At 29.4% G+C, this 15,120-nt stretch overlaps 1 protein-coding gene across 7 annotated transcripts in view; it reads left to right on the forward strand.

Moving 5' to 3' along the window:
• Window positions 1-13,866, forward strand: part of LOC148237705 (transmembrane ascorbate-dependent reductase CYB561-like) — an 88,825-nt gene extending 74,959 nt beyond the window's left edge. For 5 of the 7 annotated variants that reach the window (XM_088203684.1, XM_088203677.1, XM_088203720.1 and 2 more), the window contains 4 exons: window positions 4,473-4,705; window positions 4,776-4,984; window positions 5,607-5,776; window positions 7,408-8,574. In XM_088203684.1, coding sequence (XP_088059810.1) covers window positions 4,473-4,705; window positions 4,776-4,984; window positions 5,607-5,776; window positions 7,408-7,570 — 775 coding nt within the window. In that variant the 3' untranslated portion in view covers window positions 7,571-8,574. Of the gene's footprint in view, window positions 1-4,472; window positions 4,706-4,775; window positions 4,985-5,606; window positions 5,777-7,407; window positions 8,575-10,828 lie in introns of those variants that run through there. The other 2 variants (XM_088203698.1, XM_088203690.1) reach the window with 1 other exon arrangement.
• Window positions 13,867-15,120: the final 1,254 nt, after the last annotated feature.

Raw genomic sequence — 15,120 nt, forward strand, 5'->3', positions numbered from 1 at the left:
ATAGTTATATTTTTTTATCATATATTAATTGTACACATATTCACTATCCGTTTTACTATTTAATAATATAAGTTTAATTTTGCTTGTATTAAATTTTAATTTATATACTTCTAACCAAGCATTTATCATAATCATAGACTTAACTTAAATCCATGTACTAATTTTTATTTTCTATTAATTAAATAGTCTTGAAACCATTTTAATACTTGGCCTTTTAATTCATATACTTTTCTCTTTCTATCTATTGTAATCTTTTCTCAAAATTCTCAATTGATCATTCAATAACCGCTTATTGATGACGACCGAAGCCATAATTGAATCTGTCTTGAAACGTTTGATACAATTAAGACGTCTAGGCCTTCTTTGTGTAGTGACGAGCTTAACAACAAAAATAATATATATTTTCTTCGTCGTTTAAGTGGCTCATCAGTCATTTCTTGCGAAAGCTCGCTCGTTCTAATGGCGTCACCGGGAGCGCTGAACATTAGCAATTAATCAAGCCTAATTGATTCACTTGTGGCAGAGTGAAGTTCTATATGACAAGCAATGCGACCATCGGGTGTGTCTGGGACCTTGCAGTCCCACCACGTGCAACTTAGACGATAATATACTCCATGTACCGTTCCTCACGGATAACGATCGCCATTCACGGAGATGCATTGCGTTTTGTATGCTACTCGCAGCATCCGTATTAGCCATGCACGCACACGAGTGTACGTGTATGTACGTTCAGGTATGTCACGGTCTAACAGTGCTTTTTAAATGTGGGATGAGCTCAATATTGGATTGGTTCTGACAACACAAAGAGTTGTTAATTTTTCAAAGTAAGGTTCAAATTAGACATCTAAAAAGACTGCCATAATAACTTGAAAGACATTGACAACATAATATGTATGTAGTCGAGATGAGAATATGATGATATGACTGGGATAAATATAATTTAAAATTAAATAAATAAAATTTGTATAATAATTAAATATTATCTTATTGTTAATGATACATTTAAATCCCATAGAATAGTTCAGTTAAGATTTCTCAATTTTGACTTAAAACTTTCATATTATTATAGGAAAGAAGTAAACATTCAGTACAAATAAGTACAAACGTTGTCTAAATATCTAAATTATTATATTATATATTTGTATCAACTCACTATAAATATATTCATAGCCTTCAATTTCAATTAACTTTTATATATAAAAATATTTGTAGAATCTATGCTTAAAGACTTATATAAAGAAACTTGTGTTTATAGCTTAACATAAACGTTTTCAGCTTGACATTAAACGTTTTTCACGAGACAGGAGACAAAGGACGAATAAGATAAATATTTTATTTTTAGCTGATAAAGTTCCGCTAGACATTTTAATGGTTGTTTTTTAATAATTGAAGATAAGCTATTTTATCGTGTTATTGCTTAATAAAAATTATAAAACAACCATATTATAGATTGAATATGTCATGTATTAAAATACACCATATTCAATAAAAATATGTATCATGTACTAAAAATATATCATAATCAATAATAAAAAAATGTTTTTATTTATTTAATATAATTTAGGAACGATAAGTTCTTCCAAAAAGAAATTCAACAGTACCAACAAAAAAACTGGACTTAAATACTGTAATTTGCATTGATATTATAAACATCCCTTTGTAAAAAAATACTGTATATTGTACTATTACATGCGTTACATAAACCGTATGTTATTTCTTCAATATTTCTTCAGTTTTGAGTTGTTATTAAATTAAAAACGTTTATTTTCTTACAAAGGTAACATATGTGCTAATTGTGTGAATATTATTGCTTATATAAATACATATGTCGCTTTTGTATATTCGTTATTCAGAGACTCAAAATCTCAAATGTCTTGCTTTTCGGAAATAGATACATTCTAAACTTTTCCCTTTGATTTTTAAAATAATAGTCTTCCCAGAAATATCCATGTGTATCCATTTCGTCTAGTAAATGTATTGTAGAAAGTGTCTCGCTTTCCATTCAAATACATATAGTATTATTCTCAATATGTTTAAAGACATAATTTATCTAATTATTAACATTTGTACTATACAATATTTCTGAATATCTAAACTCGATCTGCGCATTTGCCAGACACAAAGGAAACACATCAATAAAATGATCATAGAAAGTTGCTTTCTAACTTCCAATTAACTTGGACTTGCATTATAATGTATCCTGAGTTATGCATGCATATACTTTTCCCGTCAGCATGCAAATTCGATCTTGGTTCCGGAGTGCGGTTTTCCCATCGGGAATTTAATCCGGATAGACATGATGAATATATGTATCTATTATGTATGGATGCATTTCGACGGCAGATTTATGCACGCTGCGCTTGTTACGGATTCATCTTCTTTTAGCTTTCTTTTCTGTTTCGTTTTGCTTCGAGGTTCGAAAGATAACGCAGCTACGCTGATCGCGCTATTTCTAAGTATACCAAGATGACTGAACACTTCTTTGTACTTAGAATTCGGAATGGGAATACAACTCTGACTTGAACATTTTTTTAATTAATGAGTAAAATATATGTAATGATCATCACAGATATCAGCTAGTATTATAAAATAAAAATCTGAAGTCACACTCTGATTCTAAACCAGAAATTCTCGGAATCTTTCCCAAATATATTTTTTAAAGTATGTCATTTTAGTAAAGCTACATCAGAATACATTTTCACCGGTAGATATATATTTTTACTAGTGAAAATATAATTTATTTGACAGGTGCTAGTCAAATTATATGATTTCAACTTTCTCTTGTGTAGTAATATATACATTATTAATAGTATTTTTCAGTGAACTAGTGAAGTCCAAATACATTTTCACCAGTAGATATATATTACTACTAGCGAAAATAAAATTAATTAAATATGTATCAATTAATGTATAATTATTACAAAAGAAGGAATAAAATATTCTAAATTATAGTAGAAAATATTTATACAAAAGGTTAATCGCTTGGAGCTGAACCGAAAACCGAAAAATGCTATTTTTTCCAGAACGAAAACTGGAACTGAAACGATATATATTTTTAATTGAATCGGAACGAAAACCAAAATAAAAACAATTTTATTTTATTGATCGAAGTATGTTTAAAACGAATTTTGGTTAATAGGAGGGCGCAAAAACAATTTTCACTTCTCAGAAGTCAAAAATTCACGTCAAAAGCAATAAAATAGTCGGCGCTGTAGCAATGGAAACGCTCGGTAGCGAGCGACAAAAAGTTTTGTATTGAAATTTATTGTTCGTCGTGTTAAAATTTATTTGTACTCGTAGGTAACACAATAAAAGATCAGCGTATAAAGTATTTTTAGAAGTACCTGAATGTAAGAAAGATTGTTTAAACTCTTCTTATTGCTTAAAACACAAAATATATTCATAAATAGTCAGACGAATAATTGGTCATAAATGTCGGTAATTTATGTCGAAATTGGACCTGCTTGTTTATTATATTTCCAAAATAAAAAGATAAGCTAATCTTCATTCAATATCTTCAAATTGTTCCGACTATTGAATCATTGGAGTTTTTCGCAAAATTCGCAAGCATATATCAACATTCTTAACTTAACTTGAAATAAACTTATTTTTTCGGTCTTTTTTTATTACATATTAATATAACAAATAATAATGTCAATACCGGTATTACCAGTATTAACTGTTTTTCTCTTAATAATACCGGTATTGAAAATCCTGGTATTATTGCAATCCCTAAATAAATATTAATATTTTTTCATAGAATATTTTTTAAATATGCATACATATGTAAAATAATAAAATAATTATATTTTATAATTATAATAGATCTACTTATTATATAATTACAAACCGTTTGACATTTTAAGTCAGTTCATAAATATATTAAATTATGTATTATAAATAAATTGTATTTCCCATTATTAAATTCAGAAAACGTTCGGCTTATTTATATTACTGTTATGTGTTTTTCATCGATTTTCCAACTGGTTTGATTATATTAGTATTATTATATAATACTAAATATATGAAGAAAGTTCCACTACATTAAAAATGATCTCTACCGACACAAATATGTTTAACTAAAATTTCTTATGTATATCTGAAACATTCTAAAAATCTATGTAAACATAACTAAACAAACAAAACATTACACATATTTAGCCATCCATTTCAAATTCTGTTAGCATCACTGTAGATGTTCATTGAAAGAACCATTTTGAGGCAAGCCTATATATGTATATACAAATATCAAATATCACATGAATGAATGATACAATCGTACATTCATACTTTCATATCATTTTTTTTTTGTATGGCCGTAATAACATATTTGAATATCGTTTCTTTCCCACAAAAAATCAAATTTTACACTTAAAATGTGTGATTCAAGCTTCAGAATTTGCTGAATGAAATAATATATTAACAATATTAACGATAGCAATAATCTAAATTTGGTACTTTCTCTTTTACAGGCATCGTGCCAACTCTTACGAAGAAGACACTGGAGAATGGGGATGCGGCAGTTGGTTCGAATACGCGCTGGTGGTCACCCTGGCCACCGTCCTCCTTCTAGGATCCTTAGCATTGACCCTCTTTTGGGTACTCTCCTACCGTGGTGGATTCGCATGGAACGAAAATCCTGAGCTACAGTTTAATCTTCATCCCGTGCTCATGGTTGCCGGCTTCATCACTTTTAGCGGATTTTGTAAGTCGCATTCAATTAAAATTATATATATATTGTAACTGGTAATAGTAACATATAACTTATATTTTAGCAATGCTCTTATACCGCATCTGCCGATGCTGCCGGCGACTCTACGTCAAGTTGTTCCACACAATTTTCCACGCTTTGGCCATTCCTTGTGTCATTGTAGGCTTCATCGCTGTTTTGGAGTCTCACAATCGTGCCACGCCACCGATTCCCAACTTTTATTCTCTTCATAGCTGGCTAGGATTCGCTACCATGGGATTGTTTGCCATTCAGGTAAAAATATATAAAATTATTGAATTGTAGATATTGTTGTAAACGTTTTATTATATGAGGGTAAGACAAATGTAAACCTAAATATTATTGATCTTAATTTAGGTTCCTGAATACATTCATGTTATAGTATTTTCCCTGAGCATCCAAAATTATCCCTCGTTCTTACAAAAAGAGTCAGTACAATCTTTACTGCAGATAAATAGCCTCATTCCTTGCTCTCACAGAAATCATATGTTGCTTAAAAGTTCTGCAAAAGCATTTAGCAGGCAATAAGTTGTTCTTTTAATTCTGAAGTCAGCTGTTGTTGTACTTACCTTGCAGACACTTTGTGGAACTGAAGAACATTACCGATGTGGTGTACGATTACTTTTTTATTTTATTCACTGTTACTCGACTTGCCTGCTAGAGAGCTCACATCATATTGTACACTTGCTGGAGTGACAGACATGCATCACAATACTAAACTTATCTCAAAACCAAATGCAAAGTTACGTTTTTATTTGATCTACCCTCATATAATGTATGTATTAAGATAAATGACTAATGTTAAAATTGTGGGAACAAGGTTTATAATATATTATTGTTTATAATGTAAAATAATTTGTATCAAATTCTTTTTCAGTTTGTGGTAGGATTCTTCAGTTTCTTGGTTTTGTTGTGCTGCGACAGAGCCACGGCTGGCTTCCGCGCAAGCCTCGTGCCAATCCACTCGGCTTTCGGACTCACCACTCTCATGTTGGCCATCGCCACTTGCCTGACGGGATTGACTGAGAAGGCCACCTTCGTTCTTGGGTTTGTACACCAAACTGTTCAACGCGTTTCGAATACGAACATTGAATTGAGTGTATTGCAGTTAATTTCTGTCGTTTGCTAGATGCATGATTTGATTACTCATACTTTTAATACTCAAAATTTAGTGAGGAGTTGAATGATAATTCCTCTCGTGGAGATGATAGCATCATCCTATAAAAAAACATAACATTAATACATGTCGAATAAATCATAATTGCATAAATGCATGTCATGTTATAGTTTATTTTTATGCATTAATTTTTATACTTTAAAATAAGATAATATCCATACATTTAACATGTCAATTGGAATGTTTGGGCTTAGGACAATTTTGAAACAGACTAATAAAAACATATGTTACTATAAAATGTAAGTTGTAGGTATATTTTTAACGCTTTTTATCCAAATTTGTTAGTGCCATTTGTGTTTGATGTCGTGAAAATTCTTTAACAAGCGTTGTCCTGACAGAATTTGGTGCAGTATTTACCCCATTTTGCTATTTATGTTCAAACAGATCTTAAAATAATGCTTGATTTATTCTACTCAGAGATTTCCACGATAAATTAAATATTACAGTTTTATGTCTTGAAGAATAACTAGTTTCTTTCTAAAGAAGCTTGGATCATTATTTTTAGAGACAAATTACTTTTCTTCACCATAACCTCAATTTGTTATGAGTCCAATAATCTATAGACTTGAATTTATTTATTATTTTCTGAACAACTCAATGTTTTGGTTTATAGTTTTTAGATTGCTCAATATTTTTTGGGTTAATTTTAAATAACTACAGTAACACAGTGTGAAAGTTCAATCTAATGACGTTACTAACTGTAAGGTTTTATAATAAATTATTTAGAGGTAAAAATGTTTCAAAATTGTTTCATGCTAAACATGATAAACTGCATTCTATATTTTTGCAAATATTGTAGTGTTTTATTGTTAAATAATAAATCTACATTTTTAACGTTGAGTCATCTACACTATTTTTTTGTAAGAGTCAGTGCACAAAAACAAATTGCCGAGTACAGAGCTGAAATAGAACAAATAAAATGGTATTAATTTTAGAATTAATTAAAATTATAATAAATAAAACAATAGTGAAAAAGTGCGATAAGATAATAATCTCGGTAGCCGTACCTCGAGAACAAAATTAAACAATACTACCCTGTGTACTTAAACAAACTAGAACCAACAAATCACAGGGCAGAAATGTAAGAGCATATACCAGGTCTCGGCAACCATTTTTGGCTGCGGGTCAAAATAATTCAAATGTGACTATGAAAAAGCCTATTCGGGTCAGTGAATATTTTTGGTCCTAACAACCATATATGTGGTCTAGTCGTGACATCGTAACACGTTAAAAAAAATGATATTTGCAGAACTGAAATGGGTCACTTCAAATCATCAAACGGGTCACTTGGTGACCCGCGGGTCATAGGTTGCCGAGCCCTGGCATATGCAATAGTAATCATGCGTTAAATGTTTTTGTGCCTGACTGTTGAAAATTAATAGACTACAATATTCGCAATTAATATAGTCATCTACCTGCTTTGTTCTTGTTCGTTTTACGTTTTCCTTTCGTTGTTTTGTTTTGAACTTGTGTAGCATGTATATTATTATTTAATTCGCAGCAAAGAGTATTCGACGTTTCCTGATGAGGGTATCATCATCAACGCCTTGGGTGCTTCGCTCGCCGGTTTGGCAATCATTGTGGTGTACATCCTCACCCGCCAAAAGTTCTATGTCAGTCCGTTCCACAACCAAGTGTTAATACGGGCATCGTCAGATTTGTAATCGTCTAACAACGTGGCCTTATTAATTCATATAAAATTATATACATTGCGATTAGAGTAAAAAAATAGATGAAAGTTCAAACGTGTCTTTGTGTACCTTAACTAAAAATTGTATTTTTGTGAAAATCGTATTTTATTAATTAACACGTGTTTTTTGACTATAGATGTTTGTCTCGTCGCTTCATTATTACAGAATCAAAGCTAACTTTGTCCAATAAACGAAATTGAGTATAAATTAGATGATAAGACACAATTTAAGATGATATTAGTATTAGGTAATGAACGGTGATTTTGATTATGAAGAATGACAGGAATTATGATTGATCAATTTGTATACATACAAAAGGGGAGCAATGATTAGTTTTTAAATTTTTATATTATAAATTAATTATCGAATATTTTTGACATATTAGGATTTTATTTTCATTATATATTATTTAAATTTAATTTTTTGTATACTTTATTTGGTTGCTATGAAGATACAAACGCGAACATAATAGTTTGAGTTTTAATTTGACGCCATTTTATAAATATTTATAAATATATACATATTTTTTTTTGTTGTTATTGTAAATTCTATGACTATTAAATTATTTTTTCATAAATCAGCCCCCATTAATTCAATACGCATAAAGCTTCAGTCCATCGCTGAAACATATAGTTTTATAATGTTTGGACAAAGGCTCTCCATAACATGTTTGCTTGCTCTATAATATTTTTAAAAATAAACACAATTGCACAAGATTAGAAATACGTAGTTACTGTGTTCAATTACTTATAATAATGACTCATCACACAAAATTGGTTGATTTCTCATTAAAACGGTAATGTGATATCTCAATTTACTATCACACTAAATTAATTATTTTTATTTTTTGAGTAATTTATATTATACATATACATATATATAGAAATTTAATGATTTTATAAATACTGTATTATTTTGATAGATGTGTTACAATAAATGTATTTAATTTTACGATCGATTAAAGATATTAAAAATAACTTAGTCTTTTATATGCAACCTTATGTTTATATTATATAGATTTAATATTATGCATGATATCATTATTATAATATTTTAATTTTATTATACACATATTTGCATGTACTAAATAATATATATTTTATTATATCATTTAAAGGTAAGGCATGAATTCTGCTATAAAAAGAAAGGTGAATATCTCTATTGTTTTTAATTTTGTTTTCACAGAAGATTTCGACTTATAGAATTTATTGTGTTTCAAGTTTGATTCAAATTGAAGAGGAAAATAAATCTGAAATGTTCCAAGCTTTCGTTTTAATGACTACAAATAATATATTTTGTTAAATTATTTTCATCTGCCAAAATACATAAATGTTTTGGATGCTTAGCTTGTGACATTAGGACATAAAATTTAACGTGAAAGAAGCACTCATCTGAATGGAAATTAAAGCCACCTTAATTAATAAGGCAATTAAAATTTTGAGAACACATTCTCGCAATTAATGTTCAGCGCTTTTCAATACCAGCATGATAAACCAGTGGTATATTTTGGTGACTAATATCTAAAAGACCTGGGTTCGAGTCACATTGTTTTTTTTTTAAATTTATATCGTATCTGTGAGATGGAAATTATTAATTATTATATAACTATATTCTCGATAGTTCATTACAGATTAAGTTTTTCTAGATTTTCTAATTTAAATAAATCAAGCTAGGTCTTGCATAAGGACGTCTATTGATTGTAACTCCTTGTGTTGTCGCATTGTTATAACTTATGCCTATCACGATACAACGGAAGATTCTCAATTGATAATTTGAAGGCGAGATTGTTTTTATTCCAAAAATTCTTCAAATTCCTATCGAATGCTAAATGTCACGATCGGAGCATCTAAAACAAATATTATTAATCAAAAATAATCACCCTTTGAAAATAAAATGCTGTGATAGTGGCTTCTTTCAGTCTTTATTTTAGTAAGTTGAGTAAAACTAATGTGCTACAACAGGCACCATATCTTAAAATAAGAAATTAATTTCATCAGCTTTTACATTTATTCGTAGTATACAAAATAGTGAAATTCACATGTCCATAAAGTGTCTGTTACAGAAGATTCACTAAAGGATTATCCCATAAGTTATGCTTCTTTTATTGCCGTGTATTCAAATATAAGAAAAACACTTTCAATAGTCTCTTTTAAAAACTTCACTGAGCTTAGTGTAAAAAATTTTCTTCATACACCAACGTTGGCTAATCGCTTTCTGTCCAAATATTTTTCCAGACTTCATAACAGGTTGTGGGGAATATGATGGATGGCTCATATCTTTGCAACATGTAGTCGAGTTTTGTCCTAAAAACAAATATATTTCTTGTCTGTTTATTTTCGCTTAATTCATGTGGCACCCACCGTCTCCATTCATCATATTCCCCAGACATCGCTTCAGATCATATTACTACCTATACCGAATTAAGGTTATATAAAATTTGTTAAAATATATGTACTCTTAATTAAAAATATCTTAAATGATGTTTTATGATAATATTGACTTAAGAAATTCGTAGCAGACTTTATGTAAAAAATCATATCGCTATATTGTTTTATTCGCGAATTTCAATCGAGTCAGACAAACAGATCAAGTTAAAGGTTCTATGTATTTTTAAAAAATAAGTAGTTCCTATAGTTAAAACACATTCACAATTCATGTTGAATATAGTTCTAATTCTTGATTTAAATTTGTTGTCATATTAAAATTAATTTATAAGTGACTCTAATTCTGCTAAAATTTGTAAAATTAACCATTTGATTTACAAATCATTTTTATTAATGTTTAATTGTAACCAAATAATGTAGTATCCAATCCAAACAAGTTTAAGGACCATTTTTGAAGCTATATTAAATACAGGAAAGTATAACATTTTATTTTGATTATTAATAAAAACAAATTTTTATTTTAAATATTTAATAAAATATTTTATTAAAATATAAAATAAAGACAATGGAGATATGCATATTCATTTTTATAGCTTTATCTTTAATCAATATTGTATGCACTCGTGCACTATTAAAATTATTGATTATTTCTATATTGTATTCACATTTAAATAGTATTATAAAATTAACTCTAATTGTATTACTAACAGTATATATTTTATTTATAATTAAATTAATCAACTTACTGAGCACATTTAATATTTGTGCAATTTATTCGTACTAACATTATAAAAAATAATCTAATCAGTTTGCTCTACTAACATATGCATGTATGGTGATTTTTCAGAGATAAGTATACATCTTGGCTGCCGGAAGGCATTGTGGTAAATGCCATTGGTATATCGTTGGCTAGCATCGGAGTCGTGGTGACTGTTGCTGTTCGACGCCAAAGTCGCGCCCGATGCCCCCGTGTGGAAACGGACCCTAGTGCCAGTTAGATCCAAGGAATGGAGGAGAATCGCTATTAAATTTCAGCTCATTAAAAATACATCATTTACATCGCATCTGAATCTGATCGCCCTATGAACTTTCCAAATGTTAACAATCAATTTCATTTACGATATAGTTTAACTAATATTGATAATTATTGAAAAGCTATAATTGTTAACATGAATTTTAAGTATGATAGTTTTATTTGTATCTTTATTATTATTTATAATATATATTGTATATGTATAAGAAATTGTGAATTTATTATAAGTAATCATATGTTCACCAAGAGTGTTGTGTATTTCTCCTTCTTCTTCAATAATTGATTAACGTCCAAGAGATTAATTGTAAAGGGCTTAAAAACTAAAATCTACGATTGTGTGGTTGACTTCTCTACAATGGTTTCATTTTACAGTAGAGAAGTTCGACTGAAATTTTATAATCTTAACACGAATCGAATCGTTTTTAAAAATGTAGATATTCTTATATTAGTGAAGTAATTTGGCAACAATATAAAATAAACTCTCGTCTAACTATATATTAACGTATAACTGTATTCACTGCGAAGATTCGCCCTCAAATAAAGTCAAGGTAAAATTGAAACGTGTAGGATGGTTTACTCTTAACTGGACGTTTGTGAAGATTAACATTCCGGAATTTTAACAATGAACAATTTTTAACATTTCAATGTGTTCATAAGTTGCCAAAAGCGGGTGTGAAGTATGATTGTATCTAGGATTATTTACTCAAATATATTAATTAATAATATTATGATACATATATTCAATTTCCTAAGCTCAACTTAGATATTTAAAATATACATGTACGTCTGGTTACCATCCAGAATGTAAAGTAGATTCTTTAGAGCAGATAAATGCATGAAGCAATTTTATAAACTCATATTATCGGTGTTAGCTATCGTAGTCAAGATGAAATCTGCCGCTTAAGATGGCTTATAGGATATTCACAGTACCACATAATGTTCGTCATAGTGTTTGAATGTTTAAACTTAAGTAGAAAACGTAAGGTATGTAACGAGCGTCTTGTGTTTGTTTATTTCTATCTTGTTCGGTTTGATTATTACCACGCTTCTTATATAGTCACAGTGCAGCGGTACTTGAAATGTATAATCTCACCGGTAATTCACGTTTTCCCTGAATTGTATATAATTATAATCTGCTAAATATTGCAGTAGGGTCTATCAAAATCCAGACTGTCGATATATGAAAACTGCTCAAATTTTAACACGTGACTGATATAATATTATCATCATTGTCATTTTTAACATTTGTGATTAGCGATAGACCCTGCATCTTTAATAAATCTGTAATAGAGAACACTAGTTTCGAATTATAATCCGATCATTAACATCGTCAATTTTTTATAGATGAACCTATAAATTTTATAAAAATTGATTTAAATAATATGTAAATGATTAAAGCAACGTCATGAAAGTATAAACGTAGACAAATTATTTAAAGCACCTGTTTATTAACCTTCATGCATATTTTAAATTCATATTGTAATCAGAATATGGTTGGCTTTATAAAAATATTTATAAATAACGTTATAACTTCAAAGTAATATTTATAATTTTAACATTAATCCTTGTAATATATAACATAAACATTTACTGATACTTGAGTACAATTTATTTACCATTCAATAACTGAATTTATTATGGTTAATATAAAGAAATGGATCTTATAATGTGTTAAATATTTACTAAAGTTTATTATTGATCATATCAATATAGCAGAAGAGTTTATGTTCTTGTATAAATTATAATCACAAAGAGTTGATAGATTCTTGCTTATAATTCTTCATCTTTAATTTTCTTACGTAATCAAAAAGAAAAATAATAAGAAAAAAATCGTTCCAACATTTATTTAATGCAGGTTCTCTCAAATTCATCATTGTTTAATTTTAAAGGCTAGATTTATAGACGTGAAATAATGTAAGGCATAGGCAAGTACTTCTTTTAAAAGAAGAATGTGTGAGACGGATTTTATAGCAATAAATATATCGGATTCAAGGGTTAATCATTTAATATTGCTTTTGTGGTTTTGATTATTTTATTTTAAATCAACACGCTAAAAAAACGATTTTGTAAGTTCCTGCATTACTAAATAAAAAAATAAATAATCAACCATCATTCATAGATTATTATATAGTGTGTAAAAACACAATATTAGAGTTACAGGTTTTCGACGTCAGGTGACAAACCAACAATGCCAACAAAGGGTCCAAAAGACAAAATATTTTCAGGACGTTATTTTTCTGGTTTTTTTCCCAGAACGTTTTTTAAAGATTTTTTCTTACACATTTAACAAAAATATTAGCCGCAGCTTTTATAATATAAATACGAAATTGTGCATATATATTTTTACTATTTTCCCTATTGACTTTTGAGACGAGGCTCTTTTTAGCGAATTTTATATATTTATATATTCCTTTGATAACTTTCGGTACCTAGATAAATATCGTATTGGCGATAAAGTTTTTATAAAATTCGTAAAACGTGACGACTGATGATTTTAAAACAATTGTAGTCTTTCTACAATTTTTTAAAAGTCACCGTTTCGCCGGATTACATTTTTTGGATTTAATATTATTATCTATAACGAATATTATTCAAGAACTTTGTAGGGTAAAAGTACAGCATACATCATTGTGTATATGTGTATGGTAATAGATAGACGATACCTATATTGATTATGATTATTGAAAAAATCAAATAGTTATTGAGTTATGAAATTTTAGTATGTTTTGAAAATTTCAATATCTTTTGCATTTTTTGAATTGATGTAACTATTATTACTATGTGGATTTTATCACTGTTTTACATTTTGAATATTTATACTGGATTATGAAATAAAATGATGTGACTGTGAATTATTTGAGTTTTAATCTTTATTTACCATTACCAAATAAACTTACTAAAGAAATAAATAAAGTAATAATCAAACTTACTAAAAAAAAATGAGTTGAAATGTACAGAGTGATCATTTCAAGTTTCCTATTTTGGCGGCACTGTAAATAGGACAGCGGTCAATAATCACAAGTGTTCAAAGTGGCAAATATTAGTTTGCAACAACACATCTACGAAAGGGATCGCTTCATCATCGCTCAATGCATTAAAATTGCTTAATTGTTCTACAGAAATAATTTTGTATGAACTGTGTATTGAAATTTACGGGAAGATAATGATAAATTTCATCGTACTACTGCATTAATTAAAGAAAGCATTAATGAATAACAACAAAATTTGGATATGAATGAAAGCGGATAAGACATATATACATACATATGTATGTATGTACACATACATGCCTGTTGGTAAAATGAGAACTTAAAAGTGCGATAAAAAAATAAAATGCTTTATTGTCTTATGAATTGGTCTTGAGCAGCTGACCCTGATTTAGGATTTTTGGCCCATCAAAAACTAGGCTTTCGCTTGAAGTCCGACCTCCTACTTGGGCTGTCGCGACTGACAACAGTTGTCGGGTAAACTGACACTAAAATATGAATGGTCGATAGCATCGTTAATCAATTTTAAATACCATGGATGAGCCAATTTCACAAAGAAATCGAAAAGTCGCGCCTGAACATAAAATCATCGAACATTGCATTAACAACTCCATTAGAGACATCAGACTGCATTGCAGCATGTTGCAGGAAAATGACCTAGTAACAGTGAATGAAATAGCTTCACATTTGGAAGATGAATTATATATTATTACTATAATATCAATGATGTTCTGTAGTTCCACAAAGTGTACAATATTGTACTGTGGCGGCGTTTTGACAGTTCCCAGTGTTGCCACACCACCGTCAACTTGAGAAGCGGGTGGGCTTTAACAACTGGCAGCACATACTTTCTTTCTTGCCATGGACAAGTGCTAGCACGCGCGTCCCCGCCAGCTCTCCAAAAAAAGGTCGTTTAATTAAATAGCCCTTAAAAACCACATGCGCTACAGTACCATACCACTGACTTTACAATTAAAATAATTACGTAATAATGCCTACTAAGAACTTTTGCAGCGATTTTAAGCAGAATGTAAAGGTATCTAGAAAATCATTTTCACTAAAAATGAAACATAGTAGTACCGGCTGGAAACTAGGAGAGCAAACAAGGAATGACACCAT

Source organism: Plectrocnemia conspersa, unplaced genomic scaffold, assembly GCF_051122295.1.
Source record: "Plectrocnemia conspersa isolate PC_06_02 unplaced genomic scaffold, ASM5112229v1 ptg000002l, whole genome shotgun sequence".
In the NCBI taxonomy this organism is placed as follows: domain Eukaryota; kingdom Metazoa; phylum Arthropoda; class Insecta; order Trichoptera; family Polycentropodidae; genus Plectrocnemia; species Plectrocnemia conspersa.